The sequence below is a fragment of the Thamnophis sirtalis genome, unplaced genomic scaffold (genome assembly GCF_051295495.1).
Source record: "Thamnophis sirtalis isolate CommonGarterSnake01/CBP01778 unplaced genomic scaffold, rThaSir2_p1.2 scaffold_20, whole genome shotgun sequence".
NCBI classification, from domain to species: Eukaryota; Metazoa; Chordata; class Lepidosauria; order Squamata; family Natricidae; genus Thamnophis; species Thamnophis sirtalis.
Genome location: NW_028261400.1, coordinates 319,168 through 344,648, shown reverse-complemented (window position 1 = coordinate 344,648; position 25,481 = coordinate 319,168). Strand labels below are relative to the sequence as shown.

General features: G+C 48.6%; 1 protein-coding gene and 1 long non-coding RNA gene across 2 annotated transcripts in view; one reads left to right on the top strand and one right to left on the bottom strand.

The window, feature by feature from the left end:
• Nucleotides 1-25,481, top strand: part of LOC148042234 (uncharacterized) — an 845,903-nt gene that overhangs the window by 555,757 nt on the left and 264,665 nt on the right. Inside the window, exon 10 of the mRNA XM_087703082.1 lies at nucleotides 21,451-22,599. Coding sequence (XP_087559208.1) covers nucleotides 21,451-22,599 — 1,149 coding nt within the window. The remainder of the gene's footprint in view (nucleotides 1-21,450; nucleotides 22,600-25,481) is intronic.
• On the bottom strand, nucleotides 3,523-6,809 carry LOC148042241 (uncharacterized). The gene is made up of 3 exons (XR_015695230.1): nucleotides 6,488-6,809; nucleotides 5,643-5,700; nucleotides 3,523-4,573 (listed from the first exon to the last, which is right to left on the bottom strand). It is a non-coding gene; the product is annotated as an uncharacterized LOC148042241 (long non-coding RNA).

The following is a 25,481-nucleotide window of genomic DNA, read 5'->3' as shown; positions in this document are numbered from 1 at the left end:
TGTCCAGAGCGTGGACTTTGCTCTCTCCGAAGACAGCAACACGGTCCTTTCCCCAGTTCCAAGGAAATCCCCCCCCCATTTTCCCTCTGATTCAGGTGACCCTGAGGGGGGCAGATAAACCCCCAGGTGGCCTCAAGGCCTCTCAGAGAGCTCATGGCTGACCTTCACAAGCCTAACCACCAAAGGGCTGCCAAGAAATACATCCTTCCGTTCCCCACCATTCAGTCGGAACTGAAGAAGCCTCTTGGAGGAGAAGTGAAACTTTTCAAGGAAAAAAAAACCAAGAAATTCCAACTGTCTTTTGAAAAGCCCCTTTGGGATGTGCGCTGAAGATGCCCCAAAGAGGGATGGGGCTTTTGAGGTCTGTTCCATCTCTAAACAAGGAAAAGGGATGAAGTGGGAGAGCCTTTCTTTTAGGCTGCGCCTCAGGTCTTCTGCAGGAGGTGCCCTTTGCAAAGAGCAGGTGAGCCTATCAGGCCTGCTTGGGAGGAATTCAGTTTCCGCCCTGGGTGAAGGGTGTTATTTGATGGCCGAGTCCATGGGCACAGGTGGGATTGAACCAAGGTTTGGACGGTCACATCTCGGAAAGCCCCACAGAACCTGACCATCCTCGGGTCCACATTCAGGGCTCTGCTTCGTGACCCAGGCAAGGACACCAAAGGGGGCTTATTCTTAGCCTCCCATCCCTGAGCAGGGGGGGTGTCCTCTGTGCTTTGCCTGCCACGGCTGGTTGCTGGGGGTTTCAGGCAGACAGAATTTAACAGAATAGCAGACTTGGAAGGGACCTTGGAGGTCTTCTAGTCCAACCCCCTGCTTAGGCAGGACCCCATGGATTCCCCACTGCTGGGTGTCACTCAACTGTCAACCTTCCCTTCTGAGCTGAAGTGGGGGGGATTCCAAGGGAGGGAGGGGGGTCAAGGGTTGAGTAGAGGGAGATGTGTTGTTTGACCTCTAGGTTACCTGGATACCTAGATTCTGTTGGAACTCCTTTCCGTTGATGGGTGAGGCCATGCAGGCTATAAAAGCTTGAGTGGATGAGAGAGAGAGAGAGACAGAGACAAAGAGAGACAGAGAGAGACAGAGACAGAGAGAGACAGAGAGAGACACAGGCAGAGACAGAGAGAGAAAGAGAAAACAGAAACAGAAAGAGAAAGAGAGAGAGAGAGACCGAGAGGTGAGCAGGACTTGGTTCTTTGTCTCTGGTATTTTTTCTCCTGCTTGGGAGTTTGACCTTGGGATGAATATCTTAGTTGTTGGGGAAGCACCAACCATTAAATGCAGAAATTGACTCTTCTTCCTCCATCCCTTTTCTCTTTCAGACATGGATCCAAACGAGCTTCTGCGGCCATCCAGCGACAGACCCCAGAATGTCCTTGGGGACCCCTGGAAGGTGATTCTGTTTGTCCTTGGGGTCTATGTATTCGTTGGCCTCTGCGTATTTCTCCACCTATGCAAGTAAGTTGCTCCTGTTAAAGGGAGGATCATCACCACAACTGGGGGAGCCCTGGGGCACTGAAAGCCCCCCAAAATGTTGGTGGAACTAATTGGAGAGAGTATAGAATCCCCCTGGGCTGGAAGGGACCTTGGAGGTCTTCTAGTCCAACCTCCAATCTTGAAAATCTGGAGCCCCCATTAAGAATTATCTTTGTTATCATTGTTAAGGGTTCCACCACAAAACCGCGGTAGACCAAAGTGCGTGTGACTAAAGCGCGGTGACAAAACCGCACCGTCAAAACTGCGCGACAACAGCGCGCTGACAGAAGCGCACTGTAACATAACCCTAAAAATAACCCTAAACCTAACGCTAAACCTACCCTAAACCTAACCCTAAACCTAACCCAAAACCTAACCCTAAACCTTACCTTAAGTTAAATCGCGCTTCTGTCGGCGCGCTGTTGTGGGCGCGCTGTTGTGGGTGCGCTTTTGACATTGCGGTTTTAGCACCGCGGTGTTGTCGGTGCACTTTAGTCTACCGCGGTTATGTCGTGCCACGAAGAAAACAATGTACCAGTCGATTATATTTGATTCTTTTCTTCTTCTTCAATCCCCAGAAAAAGGTGTCTGCAAGTGTCGCCAGAACAACGAAAGGAAGATGTGGAGGCCACCATAATCACGGATGAACCGTACATACCGGGACCCATCTACCCCAACATCCCCATCATTGATGAGCGAAGGATGTCAGACGTTCTGCCTTGCACCACAATGTGATGGATGGTAAGTGTTTGAACTAATTTGGTTGTCAGTTTTTTCTCATTATGATGATATTATTGTTATTTAATTCTTAGATGGATTCTATTCGAGAGGCAGAAAAACCCAGCTGACTGCAGTCAGTGGGCAACTTGGAGGCTGCAAGAAGTGAGTGGCCGGAGGACTTGCCCAAAAGAAGAGTCCTGGATGAAGGGAGAGGATTTGGGGTCTCTTGAGGTCACCTGGGGTCTTTGGTTGCTTTGCGTTGCCTGCGTTGGGTTTTTGGGTGGGGATGGCTGGCCTTGGAAGCTAAAAAGGAAGGAGAGTGGGAGCCTGGTAGTTTTAAATATTAATTTGGTTGCTAAGTTTTATTTATTATTTCTTGCTTACTTATTTACTTATTAAATTGGTGCTTCTTTTGCCCCAGGATGAATAGCTGCCAGGGGTGAAATGCCAAAACAACTGGAGCCCAATTTGGACCCCTTCGGCATTGACAACCTCACCATCAGTCAATTGCCAAAGGCCGCCTTCCTTGGAACAGCTGACATCCAGTCCGAACATCTGGCTGACTGTGTGTGTGCTCTGAGGAAGATGAGGGCTACAACTGAGGTTCAACCATACTGGACAGGACTCATGAGAGGAATCGGACAAAGAGTGTCTCTCCCATAAACAATTGGGGGAAACACACATGACAGAAGCCCAGATTGGCTCTCTAGTTGCCCAGGTCAGGAAGGACCGTGCCAGGAGTTCAAATTCCTGGACATCTGGTGGAAAATGATGTGCAGGACTCAAGGATGAAGGCTGCGCATCCAGGACTGGCAGCTGCTGAACAACTGGAAGAAAAGTGCTTTCCCGACTCTCCCCAAGATGACATCCAGACTTTTATTCCCCGCTGAGAGACTCCTGGTTTCCTCACCTGAACTGGTTCTTTTCTTTTTTCTTTTTATGTACTTTTTAATGTAGTTTTATTTAACTTTTGGGGCTTGCTTGTATTTTTTTTTAACATTTTTTGGAGGTTTTGATTAAATAAAAAATTGATTAAAAAAAGAAATGATATGAGAAAAAGTACAAATGAAATCTTAATGAAAGATTCACACTGCAGCTGCCATTCGTTCGTTCGAAATAAGAGAGCTTGTTAAGTCCTACTGCTAAAAATTATCTATTTTTCTGCTGGATTTTTCTGATGCACTCAGGAAATCATAGATATTGTTCTGAAAGCTGGATGGTATTTTTAAAACAACATCAAAGTAACTTTGTCTAAGAGTTGGTGTAAATGTTGCATCACAAAATCCTATTTCTTCAACTATCCCACCTGTATTAATGACAACATAGAAGACTAGATGAGCAAGGGCCAATTGCTAGTCATACCTCCTCAGTTTTATGAGGCATTATCCTAATTAATTAACTTAATTATCAGGAAGTACCGTAGTTAATATTCTGCTGGGTCAAGGAATATCACCAGCATTCCCACAAACTATTGAGGAAGTGTAAAGATGTGTGCAAATAAAATATGGCATCAGGCTAGAAAGTGGAAGCTCCTGAGTTCTAGTCCCACCTTAGTCATGAAAGCCAGCTGGATGACTTTGGGTCAGTCACTATACCTACCAACCTCACAGGGTTGTTGTTGTGAGGGGAAATAGGAGAAGGAAGATGTGTTTGAGAGATTGACTGCCTTGAGTTGTTTATAGAAATAAAGGAATAGTAACAAATAAAGGACCTTGGGGAGAGAAGGAGATGCTGCTGCACAGGAAATAACCAGATAAGGTGGGGGAGCCCCCAGGTGCATAACTGGCACAGAAAGAACCCCAGAAAGGACCCTCCCTCATTTTTCAGGCTTTCAAAAGAGTTGGTGGGAGATTTGTACTTTCAGACTTGCAAGATTCTCTTATGTACCCTTCCAATAAAGTAGAGTTTCCTCATTTGGTCATATTTCCTATCTGGTGTACCTGGGAGGTGATGGGGGGACTTGCTACCTTGTGTGCCAGGTGAGTCTGGCCAGAGCCGGATCTGGGATCTCAGATGCGGCTGCTGCAGACTTTTGAGGTGCTTCTTCTTGTTTTCCCTCATCTTCTGAAGAGGGGTGACTTTCTCAGTTGGCTGTAGTGGCTTTTCTGCACATGGCAGAAAGTTCCTCACCTCTTTGAGGTCTTTCTCAGAGTCAGCCTTCTCTTGCTTGAGATGGACACTTGGCTAGTAACCTCATGCAGTTCTTTGTAGAGTTCTTCAATGTATTTCACCAAAGATTGTTCTCTAGCTCTAACTGATGGCATGATCTCCTGCAGGTTTTCTGCAGGTCTTCCGTTGTGGTCTTAAGTTGATCCACTTTCTCCTGGAGACAGCTGTGCTGATCTTTCATCCACTGATTGTCTTTCTGGGATTTCTGGGTCTGAAAGTCAAAGAAGTCTCTCAGTTCATCAACCTGGAAGTTGGGACCATCAGTGGTCGCTGAGAGATTATCCAAGGATATTAGCAATAGCAATAGCAATAGCAATAGCAGTGGACTTATATACCGCTTCATAGGCCTTTCAGGCCTCTCTAAGCGGTTTACAGAGAGTCAGCATATTGCCCCCAACAATCTGGGTCCTCATTTTACCCACCTCGGAAGGATGGAAGGCTGAGTTAACCCTGAGCCGGTGAGATTTGAACCGCTGACCTGCTGATCTAGCAGTAGCCTGCAGTGCTGCATTTAACCACTGCGCCACCTTGGCTCTTATTGACCGTATGACCATTTCTTCCTTGTTGCTGACCTGTTTGACAAATGGAGAGACACAGTCACACCCTCTCTCAGTTCAGGGCTAATTTTGCTAACCTGCCTTCTCCATTCTGGCTTTTTCCTAAAGTTTTGGAGTCCATCATCTTCTGCTAGCATGAGATGCAGCAGGAGTGGAGAACCAACCATCTGCAGGGGGGGGGGTGTTCTTCTGATGAAGGATCCTTTCGATATATAATCTACCCAGATCTCAACTAAAAACCACCAGGTTCAAAATATCATATCTGAGCCACATCGAGTGAAAATCAGCTCTCTGGAAATGTTCCTAGTGCTGGTAAAGGTGGAAGGAAAGAGAAAGGGGGGAAATTTTAGAGTAAGGTTGGTGGATTTGATTACTGTGTGGATGGGTGAACTTTTGGGAGACCTGAAAGTCCAGACTGGGGACAGGTCATCCATCTACCTCTGTGGTCACTCAGAGTCCACACAGTTTCCATGCTGTCAATCAATGCAGACCAAACTCCCTGGAGAAGTCTGCAATGCTGGGAAAAGTGAAGGATCACTCATAAGCAACTAAAATGGGGATGGGGGAAGGTTGGGAGACCCAGAGGACCAGGTTGGGGACAGATCTCCATGGAGAAAATTGATCTATGGGCTACTAGGCATCAACATTCAACTTGATGACACAGAATCGATCTATCAATCAGTCAATCAGGCAGGCAGGGAGGCGGGCAGGCGGTTAACTTACAAGGTCCCTTTCAGCTGAATGCTTCTATTGTCCATTTCCTTTTCATTGTTGCCTTAACCTACAAATAGGGAACAGATTAGGGTTAATACAATCAAATAACAAAAGCCTAAAGCAGGGGTGTCAAACTCAATTTCATTGAGGCCTGTATCGGGGTTGTGTTTGACCTCGGGGGGGGGGGGATGTGTGTGGCCAGGGTGGGAGTAGCCAGTTTGACATCACTTGTGTGTCAGAGGCTCCCCTCCCAGGCTCCGTTTTGAGCAGCCACAGCCTCCTGCAGTGCTCTACCAGCGAACTGGGGCGTAGTAGGGCCACTCACGGCCCTCTCAAGCTCTGTTTTCTGTGGCAGAGGCGCCATGGGCCAGTCCGCTGTGTGCAGAATGGCCTGCGGGCCGGATCTAAGCATCCTGCAGGCCAGATCTGGCCTGTGGGCCTTGAGTGTGACACCCCGGTCCTAAAGCAGTCATTAAACTACAGTATAACAACTTTGTGTAAAAAACACAAACTTGGCCCCTTTAAGGCTTGGATGGTCTTCAACTCCCAGAATTCTGCTTGCTAAATGGCTGGCTGGAGAATTCTGGGAGTTGAAGTCCCCCATACCTTAAAGGGGCCTAGTTTGAGAAACGCCAACAAAATCCCTCAATACTGGTCTCTCTTCAAACTATCCTGACTTCCCATTTCATTCTGAATCCACCTCAAGGCACCTCATTGCTCAAAACCCCCCACAGGACTCGGTATCAGCTCCCCATCGATTTGACTGTCTTTGTATTGCTATGATTTCTGATAACAGGAAAAGGTGGTGACCATTGGAATTAAGACAGACACTCCCCCCCCCCGCAAGTACTTACTACGAGTCCCATCTCAGCCACGAAGCCCAGTGGGTGACCTTGAGCCAGTCCCTCTCTCAGCCTTCACAAGGTTGTTCTTGTGGGGATGAAGGAATCTTAGATATGTTCACTGCCTTCAGCTATTTAGAGAAATAATAAAGGCGGTATAAAAAATCCAAGTAATAAAAAAGGAAAACAACAGTCGCCAGGCCAAGTTTGCTATTGGGAAATAACTACTATCTGGCCAACGGAATCAGAGTTTAGTCATTTCCCCAAATCATGAAGCAGGTCGACCTCTAGCTTTGTGGTTGCAATGCCCACCCAACTGCGAAAGCCTGAAGCCATTTTTTGGGCCCCTAAACATTGCAGGTTTTTCCGAGTGCCCTTCACCGCCAGTCAGCCAGCCAGCCAGGCCCAGCCCCTTTCTGGAGACAAGAACCTTTGACATGATGGATGAGGAGATTGGTGACAGGGATGGAGACTGCCAACATGGAAGGTATCAGCACGTCTGTGAAGTTTAATGGAACCCCCACTTTTCTAATCTCCCCCCCCCCTTAGTTCTGCCTTAAAGCGAAGGGTCTCTCCCTCCTGAGGAGCCCAGGCGAGGGAGGCCCTGCGATGCCCCCAGTGCCAGCCATCCAATCCAGCCACTTTCCAGGGATGTTGAGCAGAGCCTCCATTACGTGGTCCAGACTCCCCAAGGATGCTGGAGGTTGCCATGGCGAGCTCCAGCCAATGAGCTCAGGAGGAGCCTCTGATGTCACAAGCCAAGGCTTTGATTGGCCTGGACCTGAGATTTGAACAATAACCACCAACCGGCTGCCTTCCCTTGGGGGCGTGGCTTATCCATTGATGAGCCAATCCTGAAGGGGCTTAGAGCCCCGAATTCACTTCAGCCAGAGCGGCTCCCTCTGAAGGGGGAACCCTCAGTCGGAGGGGAGCCCCACATTCCGCCCCTTCTCTGGGAGTGAAATTAAAATCTTGTCCCTTGGGAGTATAATCTGGTGTTAGAGATCCAGAGAATCCAGGTTTCCCTCTCCAGGCCCAGACGATGAAAGGGAAATATGCATAAAAGATCAGATGTGATTCATTATCAAAAGGCCTTGTGATAAGGAGGTGCCTGAAGAAACACATGGGTCTTTGCAAGCTTTAGCTGTCCTACTCACTGCCCGCGTAGGCCAGCTATGGCTTAAAGGCCAGATGATAAACTGCCCCCTACAGGCAGTGAGAGGGACAGCTAAATCATGGAAAGACCCAGTGAAGAAAGACCCTGAGTGCTGACTGGGGAGTTCTGGGAACTGAAGTCCACTCTTCTTCAGGTTGCCAAGGTTGAGAAACATGCCCTAGTAGATCTTGCACTGGGCAGTTGGACAGGTGACCTCTAAGGTCTCTTTCAACTCCATTTGTCCATTATTCTAACTGCTTACCTTTTTATGGAGGGAAAAAACAATCCTCTCCAAAAAGGGGCCAGAGGAACAAAATGGAGGATGCGGGGTCTTTGCCAGTTTTAGCTGTCCTACTCACTGCCTGCAGAGGCCAGGCATCACTTAAAGGCCAGACTATAGGCTGCCCCTTACAGGCAGTGAGAGGGACAGCTAAAGATGGCGCAAGCCCCATGGGGTCCTCCATTTTGTGGCGGGAAAGTGGCAAAGGAGAAAAGTGGAGAACTGTGGAGTATTTATTTCCCTCCTTTTTCCCTCTGGGTTCTGTGTGTGGAACCTTCCCTCTTCTTTTGGCTCCTTGAGTAAAACCCATCCTGGTTTTGTTGTCCCCCAAACTCGCTCCTGCTTAGTGTCGAAGCCGATAAGCCTCCGGACACAAGGCGTGATAGAGAATCCTACTTTTACTTTGGTTCCCAGATGGAAGGATTGAAAAGCTAATCAAGGGCCAAGAGGAGAATCTCACAGTCAAGGGAGGGTCTCCCCTTTGCCCTTCCCCTAATCATGCAGGCACAACAGGCCCTTCTGGTTTGGTTCTTTGGATTTTACCTTTTTTTTTTAATGGAAATTTTGGGAAGGAAAACTTTTACAAATATTTACCTCCCTCCCCTAAGGTGACCAGATTTTCAGATTGGTAAAGAGGGACACCATTGACCGCGGGGGGTGGGGGGGGCTTGATTAAAAATTTTATATTTTGTCAAACATGACCCCAGGACACTGAAACCATCATAAATACGAATCTGTTGCCAAACATCAAAATTTTGATCACGTGACCATGAGGATGCTGCAACGGTCACTAAGTATGAAAATGGTCATCAGACACTTTTTTCAATGCCATTGTAACTTTGGTCACTAAATGAACTGTTTGAGGCTTGCATTATAATGCCTTATGCCAGCTTACATTTGCAAGAGAGAGAAGCTAAACTCCTTGTTAGAATTGAAATAGAAATGAATAGAGTAGAGTAAAATAGAATAGAATCGTTTATTAGCCAAATGTGATTGGACACACAAGGAATTTGTCTTTGGTGAATATGCTCTCAGTGTCATCAAAATCAGTAAAAATCAATCATGCTTTTTTATTTCTATTTATTATTTTGCCATGGCCACATATGAATATATATGCACATTCCAAACAGATTTTCTTACTAAACAGCCACCATTCTCATCCATAGGCCACTAAAGGCCTCACCAACCTTTTCTGTATTCTTTCATTTCCTTCCATCCATTTTATTTATTTAATACAGAGTAGATTAGGCTGTCAGACTTAGTCATTCTTCTAACATGACAACAATTCTTACCAACAAGGACGGTATTGGCACATTTTAGCTAATGCAACCTAAACATAACCAAAGCCTATTTCACTTCAAGTATGCTAACTTTATTCTATGCCTTCCCACGCATTACATGGCTTGAACGTTCGCGGATCGCCACCAAATTGCACAGGTGGTTGTTCTACCAGATGGACATCCTTACTTTTTCTCGAAAACGGGAGAGAGGCTGCCTTTCCTAGTCTAGCCCCGTAACAACAACCCTACGAGGTAGGCTGGGTTTAAAAGAAAAGCGAGTGTCGGGGAATTCTGTGACTGCACCACCTCTTCGCTGCTCTCGCTTCTCAGGGAGCCCCCTTTCCTCTCGCCGAGCAGCCCGTTCTCGGAACAAAACGCCTCCCCGCCACCGCTGTCCTTCCACCAAAACGGAGGGAGAGAGCTTGCACGGTCCGCCGCACACCGCCCTTTCCCAGCGCAACCCCTCTCGGCACCGTCCCCACCGACTGCCAGGCGTATCCGCCTCTGAGCCTCTCCGCGCAGTCACCCCCTTCCCCGTCGCGCCCCCCACGCCAAAAACAAACCACCAGTGCTCCTCCCGCTCCCCCGCTCCCCAGGCCTGCAGCGCCCTGAAGCGCGCCTCGCTCTTCAGCTGGACGCCGCCGCGCATTTCCCCCCGAAGTTCTGCACGCGAGGGCTCCACCCAGCTTCTAGCGCCGGAGACTGCCGGAGCCCGAGAGCCGAGAAGGAAAAGACCGGAGGGAAGCACGCTCCGCCTCCAAGCCCAAGGCTTCTCAGCAGCTGCCCGCCTCTGAGTTCTCGGCGGCGGATGGGCAAGAGGAAGCGGGCAGGCTAGCTCGGAGCGCAAAAGCCATCCTCCGCGCCGCAGCCGTGTCTGGATCAGCCCTCTGGAATTCTGCTCACTTTCTGCCTACTTTCTCCTCCGCTGGACCCCAAAGTTCAAATCCGCCCTGCTGGAGGAATTCCACTTATGGCCTCAGGTCTATTTACCAGTTAGAGGGTCTGGAATTGACCGTTGCCAGTTGGGGGGCGCAGAGGAACCCAGCAGACAGACGGGAGAGCGGGGGAGGAGGGAAGGAAGAGCTCCCATCCAGGGTAAAAAGAGGGAAAAGCGGAGAGCCTACCCTGCACGGGATCTCTTCCTCCCCCCCCCCCCCCCGGTCTCCCGTCTGTCTGCTGGGTTCCTCTGCGCCCTGCGATGCCCGTCTGGGTTGGCTTCCTTGGACACTCAGCCCCCACCCCCACCTTCCCTCCGACCAACAGTCAGTTTATTCTTCGCTACAAACAAAACACGGGGAAGCCGGCATCGAGTTTTCGGTGACTCCGAGGTGCGCTAACTGAAATGCGCTCTTCCTTCAGTCTCTGCTCGGAGCCTCTGGGATGATCGTTGGCGGGTGGGGGAAGCGAGGGCGCAGCTGAGCCGGGGAGGCAGAGATGAGAAGTGGGGGCTAAATGCAAAGCGCGCCGAAGAGAGCAAGCGAAGCATCCCCAAAGCGAAGGACGGGCGGCGGGAAGCGCTTGGCCAGTATGTGAGAAGGCAGGCTGGAAGTGGCTGCGGAAGGGAAAAGAGGCGGCCACGGGTATCGGTTCTCCTTGCGGTAGGTAAGGGGGTTCGTAGCAAGGGTCCGCCGGCAGGTAGGCTTGGGCGGGGCGAAGGCCTCAGGTCGGGGGAGCGAGAATTTGCGGGGAGGAAACAGAGATGGCCGAGAGTTGAAGTAGGCACCAAATCACCGCCGGGTGGAAATGTTTCGGCAGCCGAAAAGGAACAGGAGCCCAACGGAAAAGAGAAGTTCGAGGACTTTATGCTGCGTGGAGGGAAATAAACACTTCCGCACAAGAGTCTTCGGCACTTTTTTAATGACTTTAAATAACAGAGGAAAGCCCCTCCCTCCCTCCGTGTGTGTGTGTGTGTGTGTGTGTGTGAATGTTTCCATTGTGAAACACAATCACTTCCTTTTAAGGATTTTGCGTAATTCTGCAGAATTCTTCCAAAGTGCTCCCGCTTCTGCTCTGCCAGTGATGTCGGTGCCTGATCTGAGCCCTGAAGGGTGGAAGGAGAAAATATCGTCACACGCAGAACGATCAAGAGAAAGACGAGAGACAGAGGGACAGCAAAGGGGTCGGTGGCAAGCTCACAACATCACAAATGCTATACTAATCATCACATTAACATTGTGTACAATGTAAGTCACCCAGAGGCGTCTTTTGGTGAGACGGGGAGGGGGGGGGAGGAATTTTCATCAATAAATAGTCTCTTACATTTTAATCATTTCAACCATAATAACCATAAAACATGCTGGCTGTTAAGTCAAGTGTCAAACCTGATGACCCCCCTCCGCTCTCCCTGATGTATCGGTAAATGAACAGGCAGGTCATTAAGTGGGGCTCAGGGCTGCAGGAGGCCCCCCTTGTCCTTCTTTCAGCTGCTTTGGAGAATAGGGTGACCCCTTCTTCTCTGGAGTAGCCCCTCACATATCGGAACTCCTGTCACTCCTAGTCTTTCTTTCCACTAGACTAGAGGAACCCAGTTCCTGCAACCGTTGCTCATATTTTAGCCTCCAGGCCCCCCATCCTGCGCTTTGGCTACCAAGCAGGATCCCTGCATCGTTTTCTGGGGCAAGGGAGAGACTTCGCAGACGGGCGACGGAGCAGACCTGGGGGGAAGGAGAGGTGTTCACTTGGGAGAGCGGGGAAGGGGGCGCGGCGGGTCAGGTTCTTCGGAGCAGTTTGGCAGCCAAAAGTGCGAGGATCGGGCGCTCTCCCCCGCCCGCCCGTTCTCCGAAGCTAATTTCCTCCCGCGCAAGTTTCTAAGCCCGCGGGGTGTGTTTCCCCTCCCTTCCCGGTCACCTGCTGCCCGAGAACTCCGAAGAGCGCCTGCGGTTTCTTCCGTGGGTAGCCCGAGACGGAATCCACGGGCCAGGTAGGCGTCTCACCCGCGGAAGCCAAACAATGTCACCCCGGGCTCCTTTTGCAGGCGGGTTGCGCTCCCCGCGAGAATCGACCGCACTTTGCCTTCTTCCGAGACGGTCCCTCTCCGAGGCTGTTGCGGCGGGATAGAAAGGAGGATCGGGGTTGGCTTTCTTCCTCCACCCGCCACGGACTGTCGGCGGACTGTCCCACCTCCCACCTCCGCCTTGCGAAGGCTGCGATCCGCGCCTCCCCCGCCCCGATCCTTCCTGCTAAGACCCAAGGGGGCTCAGCTTTTGGCAGTTATCAATATGGTCACGAGGCGCGATTGATGGGAAAGGAAAGATAAGGGGTGGTTGAGCGGCTGTTTTCCTTGGAGAAGTGGGAATGGGTGGTGGGTGGGGAGAGATTAAGACAACGCGGTTGATAAAGAGGAGGGGTTAAGGAAGGGTTCGGGATGAGGGTAGGCTCTCCACAGGATGGGAACCTGAGGATGTTCTGCACTCAGAGTGACCCCTGCAAGTTTTGGGACTCCTACATGCCCCTCCCAATAATTGGGCTCCCTTCAAAGAGGGTGGGAGATTCTTAGCGTCCTGTTAGGGACCATGCAAGCCTGCCCCGTCCAGAGGGTGGGTGGTGGAGGGAAAGCCTCTTTTCTTTGCAGACAGTAAGTGCCACCAGCACATTGGTTGGTCATCTCAGACAACCGTCTTTTGTTAAAGATGGTTTTCACTTTTTTTCCCGCCCATGGGGAACGGAGGCTGCTGTATTAGGGATTTGTCCGAAGACGCGCTTCCATATAATTCATGACTTTGTGTGTGTGTGTGCATGTAGGCAGAGAGATTTCCTTGGATGAGGAAATGTGTGTCATCTGAAAGATTATGGAGCAGGAGGAGGGTGAATGTGGGCTGTGATGCACGGCTAACCCTCTAGAGATTTTAGCAGAGCACAAAGGGATTGTGGATCCCAGTAGCAGCAACGGCAGCAAACGTCTTCCTTGCCAGCTTCTAAACTGGGGTGTTGTGGAAAGAAAGGAACCCTTGAATGCCAAGCTAAGAGTAAATTTTAGGCAACCAGATAGTGAGTTAGCTCTCTGATAGTGAAAAGTTGCAGGCTGCTTAATTCATTCTCAGAGTATATTCTCTTTCCGTTTTTGCCCTTGGTTTCAATTGGGATTCAGATAAGAACTGTAGTCCAAGAGCTAAATCCCGTCAGAAGGGGGATGAGTGCAAACGCCCCTTCCACTGTAAGGCTATGAAGCTGGAGCTGATATGTCAAAGTCTCCAGTTTAAATGTCATCGTAGCTGACAACTGTCAGTTAAGGCACCTACCCCCATCTGCTGAATGAAGATAATAATATATTCTGATTTAAGGGAATGATGGCAAACAAGGTTTCTTGAAATAATGCTTGCAAAGTAATACAGAAATGTTGTGTTGTTATTCTGCTTCCTACTGCTACTAATGCTGTCATAATTCATATCCCTGGACAACATGAGTGTCTGACAAAAGCTCGCAAGTTTTGCAGCAGTTTTTTTATGCATCAACTGCTCAGCTGAGTAATAAGACAATTGTGCTGCACTTCTGATTTTCTACAGTGTTGGCTAAGTGCACACAATGTACACAACACGGTTATCAGATTAGATTATCTTCCAGATTTGAAAAGATCAACTACATGAAAGCAGAGCCCAATTAAACTGAGGTCAAACAAGACATTGAACAATATGCATACAGGCTAATATAAGGCTAATCAACTTAGCCATGCTGTATGAGCCAAAAATCTTTAACTGATCTGCTTAAGCAAATTGCTTGAATTCCGTTGTTTTAGGTTTAGGCGAATCGTTTTTATGCAACAGTGTTAAGAATACAGAAGACCAGCTCTCAACTAGGAACAAGTTGAAGGTTTCCAACTTATAAATAAATAGCAAACTATGAATACATTTCATTGAAATTAATGGGATTTTCTTGATACAGCTGCATATAGCTATACCATTGTCTTCTGCATTATATGACTTTTATGAGTGCCTATCTAATTCTTTCAAAAGAGACTAAAAACTGAGCCTGAGAAACAGTAATTTTCTCAGGTTTGAAATATGCTTTCACATAGGTCTAGGACTCCTAGTTTCAGTATAAGGGAGGATCCCAATATTATCATTTCTTCTTCTCTTCTTCTCCTCCTTCTCCTCCTTCTCCTCCTCCTCTTCTTCTTCTTCTTCTTCTTCTTCCTCCTCCTCCTCCTCCTCCTCCTCCTCCTCCTCCTCCTCCTCCTCCTCCTCCTCCTCCTCCTCCTCCTCCTGAGTTCAGAATGCTTTCCAAACTAACTAAACAAATCAACCCAGTGTTCTCATCTGAGGCATCCATGTCAATACCCAAATTATCCTACTTTGGACACATTATATAAAGACCCAGCTCTCTGGAAAAGACTCCAGTGCCATTGGAAGGACTAGGTTAAGGGTACATCATCATGGAGAAAACATAGGTGGTCCCAAGGGTTGACAACAACTTGATGACATATGATCAAGTTCTAGAATAGGAGTTATCCTAAATAGATCCAACGTGCAATTTGGAGGTCCTCCTGAACTCACAGCTCCTGTTTGCACATAGCTTTGTTTTGCCTGCCAACCATGCCCTTTCCTGGACTTTGAGGCCCTGCTCAGGATTACTCATGTCTTGGTCACCTCCTAAATGGATTATTGCCATTTGCTTTCCATGAGCATCCAGAAGCCACAGCTGGCCCAGAATGCACTGGAACTGATGCTTTTGCATCAGTGCAGGTTATACATCTGCTCTGTAAGCTTTTTTTTTTGACTGTCAGTATACCTCAGGGTTTAATGTAAGGTTTGGGTTGTAACCTATAAAGCCCTTCATAGCATGGAGCCAGGTTATTTAAGGGATTGCCTCTCCCCATTAAGTTGGGCATAAGGGACCTTCTTTGAGTCTGCTCTCTTACAGTGTGTGGTCTGGTGGGGTCCAGCTTGGAGGTGTGGCTCTCTCGATGCTACATATTATCATATATGGTGGACCTGCCAAAAGGTTAAGGCATTCTGGATAAAAATATGGTGGATTATGCAAAATATCTTTAAAAGAAGGATAAAGTTTACTCCTCAGTTATTTTTACTAGGTATGTGTACTGACTTTACTTTCAGGAAAGTAACTTTCAGGAAATTTACCCAAATTAAATTGGAGAAATGAGACGGAGGAGGTAAGTATGTTGGGATTCCTTTTCAGGAGAGGTACCCAAATTAATTTGGAGAAATGAGAAGGAGGAGGTGAGTATGTGTGGGGATTCCTTTTCAGGAAGTTTAGCCAAATTAATTTGGAGAAATGAGGAGGAGGAGGAGGAGGAGGAGGAGGAGGAGGAGGAGGAGGAGGAGGTGGTGGTGGTGGTGGTGGTGGTGGTGGTGAGTATGTGGGGATTCCTTTTCAGGAAAAGTACCCGAAATTAGTTTGCTGAAATAAGAAGCAGTTGGTGAGTATTTGGACCGCTTTAAAGAAAAAATTCTTTTGGACAAAGGAGATGTTAACTACTTGTGGGTGTTTACTTCATAGAGGAACTGTTCCTTGGTTATGTTGGATAGAAGAACCAGGCGATGGTGGTAAAAGGTAAAAGAGGATAGGAACCTTCATGATTTGGGTACAAAGTGATGGTGAGTATTTGTGCAACATAAAAGAGGAGGGGGACATCTATGATTTGGGGAAAAGGAGATGGTAAGTATTTGGACAACGTAAAAAAGCACAGGAACTTATATGATGTTGGGAAAAGACCAGAAGATGGTGAGTATTTGTACAACCTTTGGCCAATCACCAGGGAAGGATGACTTCCATTCTTCCAATATGTTTGGTGAGTTTCTGTCCTTCAATTGGCTGAGTGACAATCAGACGGAGAAGGTGAGTTCTATTCCTGCAATTCTCTCAACGGAGACCTTGGACCAATAGCCTAAAAATGGTTATTTCTCTTCCTACATTAGGCATGGTGAGTTCTAGTCCTGGAATACTCATGAGAAGCAGCTGTATCACCTTGAGCCAATCCCCAGGCGATGGTGAGTTCTAGTCCTCCAATGTGCACAAAAGCTTTTCTTCCTTCCCGGTGCCCACTTCTCTATTTGAGTTTCCTCTTGCGTCCTCTGCCCCACGCCACATCTCGCTGCTCACTATCGGCAATTTCATAGACGGTGATGCGCAGCTTGTCCGAGCCCCACTTCCTCAGATTCGGGGAGTCCCTCTCCTTCCCTGCCTTGGCCCCCAGGGTGCCCTGCCGCTTGCTCACCTTGCTCAGGAAATGCTCCAGTTCGTGCTCCATGCAGGCCAGCTGGCGGGGGTCCCCCTGGAGGGTGGAGTTGTTGCCCTTAGGGATCTGAACTGGGGTTGGGCCGGGACGAGGTCCTTGGGCAATTGGTCCCTATCCTCTTCTGGAGAGGACCTCCTGCACCAGTGAAGGAAAATGAGGAGAGACCTGTCCTAATTAAATAACCACTACTTGCAATTGATTACTAGTAGGCAATCACTTAAAGGTGTGGCAGCAGCCAAAGAAGCCGATGCAGTTCTAGGCTGCATTAGTAGAGCGATAGAATCCAGATCACGTGAAGTGCTAGTAATTTTTCAATGAGCACACAGAGGTTCTTCATTAATTAGTGACCATTCATTAATTAATAAGCCATAATTGCTTCATTAATTAATGACACCTGAATTTTCTTGGTCAATGAATATGTCATTTTTATTAATTAATGAACAATTGTAGTTTCTTCATAGATTAATTAATGACCAAGCCAATCGTAGTTTCTACATTAATTTATGACCAGTCATAATTACTTCATTAATTAATCTATGGCCGGTTGTATTTACTTCACTAATAATCACTCATAATGTAGTTTCTTCTTTAATTAATGATAAGACATAGGATTTTTTTTACGACTCGTAATTTCTTAATCACATGTCCTCAACTATCATATGTCCATCAGGCTTGCTTCTGTTCCTGAAGGAACCCCAAACTGCCACAAAAATGTGTTTCCACCACATTAGAAGCCCTCAAACAAGCTCACCCCACCCCAGCTTACCTTAAACCTGTTTTATTCATGTATTAATTACATTTTAATGGCATTCATCTCATTGATGATAGGTGGATTACCACAGAATAAAAAGTTTTTTAAAAGGATAATGTAAAGAGAGCTAAAAGAAGGTTAAAGGAAAAGCTATTTAGTTGTGTCTGTTGTATGTGTGGCTATGTCTTTCCCTGACTTGGCTAAGTAGGTGCTGGGAGCCCAACGGTTGGGGGCCATTGAGTGTGGATTCTTTGTCATCTCAAAGAATCATAGTGTCCGAGTCCCTTTAGGCCATTGTCCCTCAAGCTGGGCTACTTGAAGATGGACCGACCAACTCCCAGAATTCCCCAGTCAGCATGCCTTTAAACGGGTGGGGGAATTCTGGGAGTTAAAGTCCTCCCATCTTCGTGGCCAAGCTTGAGAAACACTCCATGAGGACACAACAAGCTGGAATATTGGGACCTTAGCCACAACTCCACAAGGGGCACTGGCTCCACAAGGGGCAACTCCGCAAAAGGCATTGGCTACCAGGCTGAGCTACCGGCAACCTTCCACTCCAGTTCCATCCAGGTGCCGCTACCTGTTGAGCTGCTGACAAACTCCAGGAAGCGGCAGAGAGTTTTAAACTCCCAGGATTCCCTCTGAACGTTTTGAGAAATGCCAGAATAAAGGAATTAAGGAACTTCCTGATGCTTCACTTCTCTTTTCCGTTCCCTGTTTGTGCCCATCTCCTGCGTTGGCCGGATCTCTTCGGAGCGTCAGACGCTTCCTCCAAAAAGGAAGACAATCGTCCTGTCACCACAAACCTCCAGGAATTATTTTATTTTTATTCATCAGATGTAGAGGCCACCTATCATACCACTCTGCCTTGGGGGCAGAGGAAGGAGAACTCAGGTGCCCGAAGTAGCTTTCCCTGGATCGAAGGAAGCCTTGTGTAGAGTTGTAGAAGTGAATAAATGGGGCATTTGGCCTGGAGCTGCCTGCCAATATTTGGATTTCAGCTCCCATCATCCCAGACAAAGTTGATTCATGATGTTGGTGGAATGGGTCAGGAAGGAGGCCCACGGGTGGGGCACAACACCCACCCACACGTCACATGGGGCAGGTTGGTAAGCAAGGAAGGACAGAAGGTTGGAGGTTTTCACAGCTGGAGAAGCAACTTTGGGGGTGAAGACTCCTGCCTTGGTCAATGGGGTGGACTAGAGGAGCTCTGAGGAACCTTCCATCTCTACAATTCTATGAACCTGGGCAGGATGCGGGGTGGGGAGTGGACTAGCCCTACAATTCTATGATTCTAGGAACTTGAGCAGGGGGAGGGACTAGAAGACCTCCAAGGTCCCTTCCAGCCCTACAATTCTGATTCCAACTCACTGGTTTAAGAATTTCTTCTGATTGAGCTTCTGCTCCAGGAGTGAAACCCTGAGGACGAAGCAGAACCTTTCAGAGTCCTCAACTTACGACCATTTACGTAACTAACTGTTCACTGTTATGGCAGCACTAACCAATATTGTGCTTTTTTGAATTCTTTCCTTCTTTCTTTTTAAGAGCCAAGGTGGCGCAGTAGTTAAATGCAGCACTGCAGGCTACTGCTAGATCAGCAGTTCAGCGGTTCAAATCTCACCGGCTCAGGGTTGACTCAGCCTTCCATCCTCCCGAGGTGGGTAAAATGAGGACCCAGATTGTTGGGGGCAATATGCTGACTCTCTGTAAACTGCTTAGAGAGGGCTGAAAGCCCTATGAAGCGGTATATAAGTCTAGTGCTATTGCTATTGCTTCCCTTCTTTACTATTTTTTGTCAACCTGTGCTTATTTTAATGCAAAATTCTGTGGTGGTTTTTTCAAGAGACCCCACTGACAATCTCTGCCAAATAGTTTCAGTAGCCTGTCAGGTTGAAGCTGAAATTTCCTTGGGGCTGCGCTTCATCTGTGTGTCTCTGTGTGTGTCTGTGCGGATTGGTGAACAAGAGCCACTTTAGTCGTGTAAGCCCAATTCTAGGCACACTGTGTTCGTCTCCAGGTTGTTTCTGGGTGCAAATGAGGGGGGGGGGGAGACTCTGATATGCAGATCTAATGATTCCGAGGCCTTTATTTCAGAAAACTCTCCTTTAGGTATCATTTAATGATTGAATTTCTTAGTTTTGCTCTGGAGTTTTCCATAGTCAACAAAGTCACAAACAAAATATTTTTTTCTATCCTCTTTTAGCTTTGCCCCTTTTTCAGATTTCTCCTTTACGCTTTCCAAGAAATTATGGCCAATGAACATTATACATTTGCACTTTATTTGTGCATTGCATGTTAGATAAGAATTATTATTCAAGTACATATACATAAATACCGCAACAGAGCTTGCCATCAAAGTCATAACTAGGGACGGTCATAAAGAGAGTCAGTCACCTGACCAACCAGAACGTTATTGGGATATTTTAAAGGGCTTTGCTGATGGGTCCCCAGCCAAGGGGGCAGTTTTAGACAGAGCCATGTGGGGCCACGTTTCCCACCTTAGAACGTGTATTTATGATTTATGAAGCCCCAATGTAGAAGCGGTTCACTCTTGCTTCTTCTAGGCAGAGTGGAGATCTCTTTGTGGTCTCCTGTCCCTTCCATAGTCAATTGGGCCCATTTCAATTAGAGGCCAGATGGCAACTGCCATTCACGGTTCACGCTTGACGTGGGATGACAATTCCTAGGATCCTCAACCGTCTTTTCTGGAAAACAGGCCAGTGCAGCCTCTGAGCATGTACAGAGGTTATTTGCGCCCCCTGTTCCCACCCCGCCTTCTCCGGCCCATTTGGTCGTAGCCAGGTTTTGTTCGGAGCTGGGGGGCCTCGGGGTCTCCTCCGCTGCAGGGTTGGGGGTCCCTGTGTCGAGAGGGCCACGGCCTCCTCAGCCGCAGGGGATCCGGTCTAGGGGATCCAGTCCAGAGGACCCACCGAAGCAGAGCAACTGCATGAGCCTCTCCAGCTCCTCCTCCAGGGGGCCCAGAGCTCCCCCTGCGGCTGGTCTCCCCCCTGCTCAGCCCCAAAGGGAGGAGGAGGAGGAGGGGTCCTTTCCCCCCCTGCAGGAAAGGGTGGGGGGATCCCCTCCTGGGATCCGCTTCTTTCCACCTGGTCCCCGATCCCCCCTTGGGATCCCTGGCTTTCCAGTGGATTCCCCCGTCCCTCCTCGTCTCCCTCGTCTCCCAATGGCCTCCCGGGATCCCCTCGGGCTGAGCTCCATCCCTTCCCGGGATCCCTTCGGCTGCTTGGCTCCTGGCCCGGCGGTTCTCCTCCTGGGGGTGGAAGGGCCTTTTCCCAGGGGTCGCCCGAGACCCCCGGGGGGAGCCTGGAAGTCTTCGGAGCCTGCGTGCTGCGACTCCCTGGCAGGAGAAGCCGGGGAAGGGAGGACGCGGGCCTTCCCTTCGGAGCCTCCCCTTCAGCTCCCCGGGCGAAGCTCCGCCGCCCCCGCCAGGAGCCTCCCGCGCCCAAAGGAGCCGCCCGAAGGGAAGGGGCGGTGGGAGGGGAGGGGCCACCGCGGCTCCTCCCACCGAAGCCCCGCCCTCCCTCCGCCTGTCCGGGTGGCTGGCTGTGGGCAGGGGGCGGGGCGAAAGGAGGGGCCGGAGTGGGGACAGACACGCAAGCGCAGAGGACGCTGGGAAAGCAGCTCCCTCCCAGCGACGGAGGTTGGTGGGCGGAGCTACGGAGGCCAAGAGGCACGGTTGCTGAGGCGGAAAACCAGGTGCGGAAAATGAAATAAAAGAAAGGAACGTGGGAAGGCTGGAGCCCAATTTGGCGCTTGGGGGTCACCGCCGCTGGAGGAACCGTGTCGAACGGCATCAGGAAGGCTGAGAACCGAACTGTTCTAGCGGGTCCCTTTCTCTCCTTCGGGGAACGTTAAGGAGGCGGTGCCTGGAGAGAAGGAGGAGGGGCATCGCAGGAAGGAGGGGCTGGAAAATGGTGCGTTTTCACTTTCGGAATCAGAGAGCTGACGGAAGGAGCGGTTCGCTTCGGAAGTGGAGAAACCGGATGTAAGTAGAGGCTGCTGGGACAGAGTGGCAGCCTGGGAGGGTCTCCTTCGGGTCCTCAGGAGGGGAGGCCTCGGCCTGGGCCTCTCCTGCGGTGACGGGAACGCAGCCGCAGCCGTGACCCGCCTCTCTTTCTCCCCTGCAGGAGGACGGAGGAGCCCGGCGGGCGAGGGAAGGAAGGAAGCGCCGCCGGAGAGGAGGAGAAGTGTGAAAAATCCTTCAAAAGAATTAGAGAACTTGAAGACAACCTAAGAGTCCATTCAGCAGAAAAACCTCATAAGTGTCTGGAGTGTGGAAAGAGCTTCAGTCAGAGGAGCAACCTTTATGCACATCAAAGGATCCACACAGGAGAAAAACCTCATAAATGTCTGGAGTGTGGAAAGAGCTTCAGTCAGACGAGCAACCTTTATGCACATCAAAGGATCCACACAGGAGAAAAACCTCATAAATGTCTGGAGTGTAGAAAGAGCTTCACTGAGAGGAGTAGCCTTTATAGACATCAAAGGATCCACACAGGAGAAAAACCTCATAAATGCCTGGAGTGTGGAAAGAGCTTCAGTGAGAGGAGTAGCCTTTATAAACATCAAAGGATCCACACAGGAGAAAAACCTCATAAATGTCTGGAGTGTGGAAAGACCTTCACTGAGAGGAGCAACCTTTATCAACATCAAAGGATCCACACAGGAGAAAAACCTCATAAATGTCTGAAGTGTGGAAAGAGCTTCAGTCAAAGGAGCAACCTTTATGCACATCAAAAAATCCATTCAGGAGAAAAACCTCATCAATGCCAGGAGTGTGAAAAGAGCTTCAGTCAGAGGGGCAACCTTTATGCACATCAAAGGATCCATTCAGGAGAAAAACCTCATAAATGTGTGGAGTGTGGAAAGAGCTTCAGTCAAAGGAGCAACCTTTATGCACATCAAAAAATCCATTCAGGAGAAAAACCTCATCAATGCCAGGAGTGTGAAAAGAGCTTCAGTCAGAGGGGCAACCTTTATGCACATCAAAGGATCCACACAGGAGAAAAACCTCATAAATGTCTGGAGTGTGGAAAGAGCTTCACTGAGAGGAGTAGCCTTTATAAACATCAAAGGATCCACACAGGAGAAAAACCTCATAAATGTCTGGAGTGCGGAAAGAGCTTCAATGAGAGTAGCAGCCTTTATGCACATCAAAGGATCCACACAGGAGAAAAACCTCATAAATGCCTGGAGTGTGGAAAGAGCTTCACTGAGAGGAGAACCCTTTATAGACATCAAAGGATCCATTCAGGAGAAAAACCTCATAAATGTCTGGAGTGTGGAAAGAGCTTCACTGAGAGGAGTAGCCTTTATAAACATCAAAGGATCCACACAGGAGAAAAACCTCATAAATGTCTGGAGTGCGGAAAGAGCTTCAATGAGAGTAGCAGCCTTTATGCACATCAAAGGATCCACACAGGAGAAAAACCTCATAAATGCCTGGAGTGTGGAAAGAGCTTCACTGAGAGGAGAACCCTTTATAGACATCAAAGGATCCATTCAGGAGAAAAACCTCATAAATGTCTGGAGTGTGGAAAGAGCTTCAGTCAGAGGAGCAACCTTTATAGACATCAAAGGATCCATTGTGGAGAGAAAGGGATGAAATGCCTGGAGGGTCTTTTGGGAGACCCTGAAATCCCCAAAGGATCCAGGAAGAAGGAAGGAAATATCAGTGCTCGGAATGTGCGAAATCCTTCAAGCGAAAGGACCATCTTGAAAACCATCTAAAAATCCACTCATTTGAAAATCCACATTAATGCTTTAAGTGTGGAAAGAGCTTCAATCGGAGAGCAATACTTACGCAACATGCAAGAATCCTTTGTGACTCAAGGATCCACACAAGAGAAAAACCTCATAAATGTCTGGAGTGTGAAAAATCCTTCAAAAGAATTAGAGAACTTGAAGACCATTTAAGTCCATTCAGGAGAAAAACCTCATAAATGTCTGGAGTGTGGAAAGAGTAAGTGAGAGTAGAACCCTTTATAGACATCAAATGATCCACATGGAAAAAACCTCATAAATGTTTGGAGTGTGGAAAGAGCTTCAGTCAGAGGAGTGACCTTTATGCACATCAAAGGATCCACACAGGAGAAAAACCTCATAAATGCCTGTTGTGTGGAAAGAGGTTCAGTCTAAAGGGAAACTTCTTCAGCATCCAATAATTCACACTATAGAGAAACTCTACAAATGCCTGGAGTGTGGAAAGAGCTATACTGAGCGTAGAGGCCTCCATCAAGACCAAATAATTCACAAGGGTGTGGGAGAAGTCACAGAGTGTATCTCTTGAATTATGTATTCAATTTGGCCAATTGTCAATTGATACGCTAGGGATTTGTCCCAAGTGCACAAACTCCCAGTGTCCTTACAAAGCAACAGAATAATGATGTCCATGATAATTGTAATTCCAATAAGAGGGTTGAGTAAAGAGGAGATTAAGAAAAGTGAATAGTTGCCAAATAAGGGAGTTTCCCAGGCTGATTAAGAAAGGACTTTTTCAATTGTACATGCTAGATGTTTCATCTGGCTGCAATTGTACCTTTTCACAGGAGACTTAAGTGACTCATGATGCCATTTCTCATGGGGATGTTCTCTTCTGTAATGCAATGCTCATTTCAATGCTGGTGCTTAATAATATGGGATGTTACTGTCCACGTCTCTGATATAACTGTAGCTGAGCAGGATGATTTCTTCCATGCTTTAAAAACAGACTGATTTATATTTATAAATATATGTTTTCTATATTTTTTTAAAAAAATCTTATTTCTTCCATACCATCAATTTTTCTTTTCTACTTTTTCTACTGTGTTGAGTATAAAATTAAACCCGGTTCTGTTTCCTCTTTGGTTGAGGGAAATCTGTTTGCTACAATACTCTAATAAATTGCTTTCAAATTGACATCCCACTTGGTGCTTAATTGGAACAAGTGTTCTGTCATTATTTGATTCGCTCTATATGGGTTTTCCAAATGTCCGAACCATGTAAGACCATCTCCAGACATCTGACACTCTTGCCAGTTGGATCCCCAGAATGGTCCCCTTGTCTTCCAGCAGAAACCGCTACAAGGGACTCTCTTAAGGCCAAGAAAACTTCATATTCTCCTATCTCACCTCTTCGACCTCCCACCAGGTGCAGTGATTAGGTGTTTCCCAGTTGTCAGGATGGTTAAAGTCCCCTTTTTCTATGCTTCCTGTTAACCAGCTAAATGATTAGCAAAAGGTTCTTCTAGTTCCTCTGATTGGATAATCCGGAGTTTACACCTATGGTAACCACATTCCGTTTTCCTTTCATAATAACCCAAGACTAAATTATGATTACGCTCAGGTACCACCAAGAGTATCCCACAAAAGGAAAATAAGGCAAGGAGAGAAACTACACAGAGGTTCCTGAACTACAAAATGGGGGCGGGGGAGACACCAGTATTCTAAAGTGACTTACATCTTCTTCCCTTAAGGATTTGACCCTCCCAAATGTAGGCGACCCACAACAATAAAAACGTGCTTTAACATTTGCAAAACCGCCAGGAGCCTCCGGGGTTCAGGTGGCCGGGAAATTTCAATGGTATTGATTATAAGACCCGGAAGGATGGCGACATTCAAGGCTTCTTTCAGGCTGGCAACAGCCATCGCGACCTCGCCCGCTCCTCCTTCCAGCGGGGGGAGGAAGAGGGTCTTGGTGCCAGGCGGCCAGCAGCACCTGGACCCAGCTGCAACCCCCCCTTCTCCCCCCCCCGCCCCAGGAGGAAAGGGGGCCACCCGGAGATGCCCACGGGGCTGCAGGCTGAATGGGCGGGGAAGAGAGCAGCTCCGGGGAGGCAGAAAGGGTTCCGGCACAGGAAAGCCGAGGCTGGCCACGGGAACCTCCGTCCGTTCCCGTCCATTGCAGCCGCTTTGGGAATCCCCCATTCACCCCCATCGCCCCCCGCCCTCTTTAGTTTCGCTAAGCCGGGCGAAGGGGAGGGAGCGGCGGGGCGGAGCCAGCGGCGCAAGGGAGGAGCCAAACGAGGGGAGGGAAGGCGGCCGCTGAAGAGTCGAGTAGGGGGTGTGGCCCAGCGGCAGCCGGCCAATGGGATGGGGCAGAAGCTGTTCCGATGGAAATGACCGCGATGCAAACGATGCGAACTGGCGGGAAAAGTCCTTTCTTCTCAACTTCCGCACTCGGGGCAAGAGCTGCAGGGGGCGTGACTAGAAGAGGAAGAGGCGGGGCTTGGCTGAAGAAGGGTCCCTCACTTTCGGGTTCCATGAAGCCGCTGAAGGACTTTTCCGATTCGAGTGCGCATGCGTCCTGATGCAATTGGGGAGCCCCTCCCGCCGCCCGCGGAGCCCCCGCC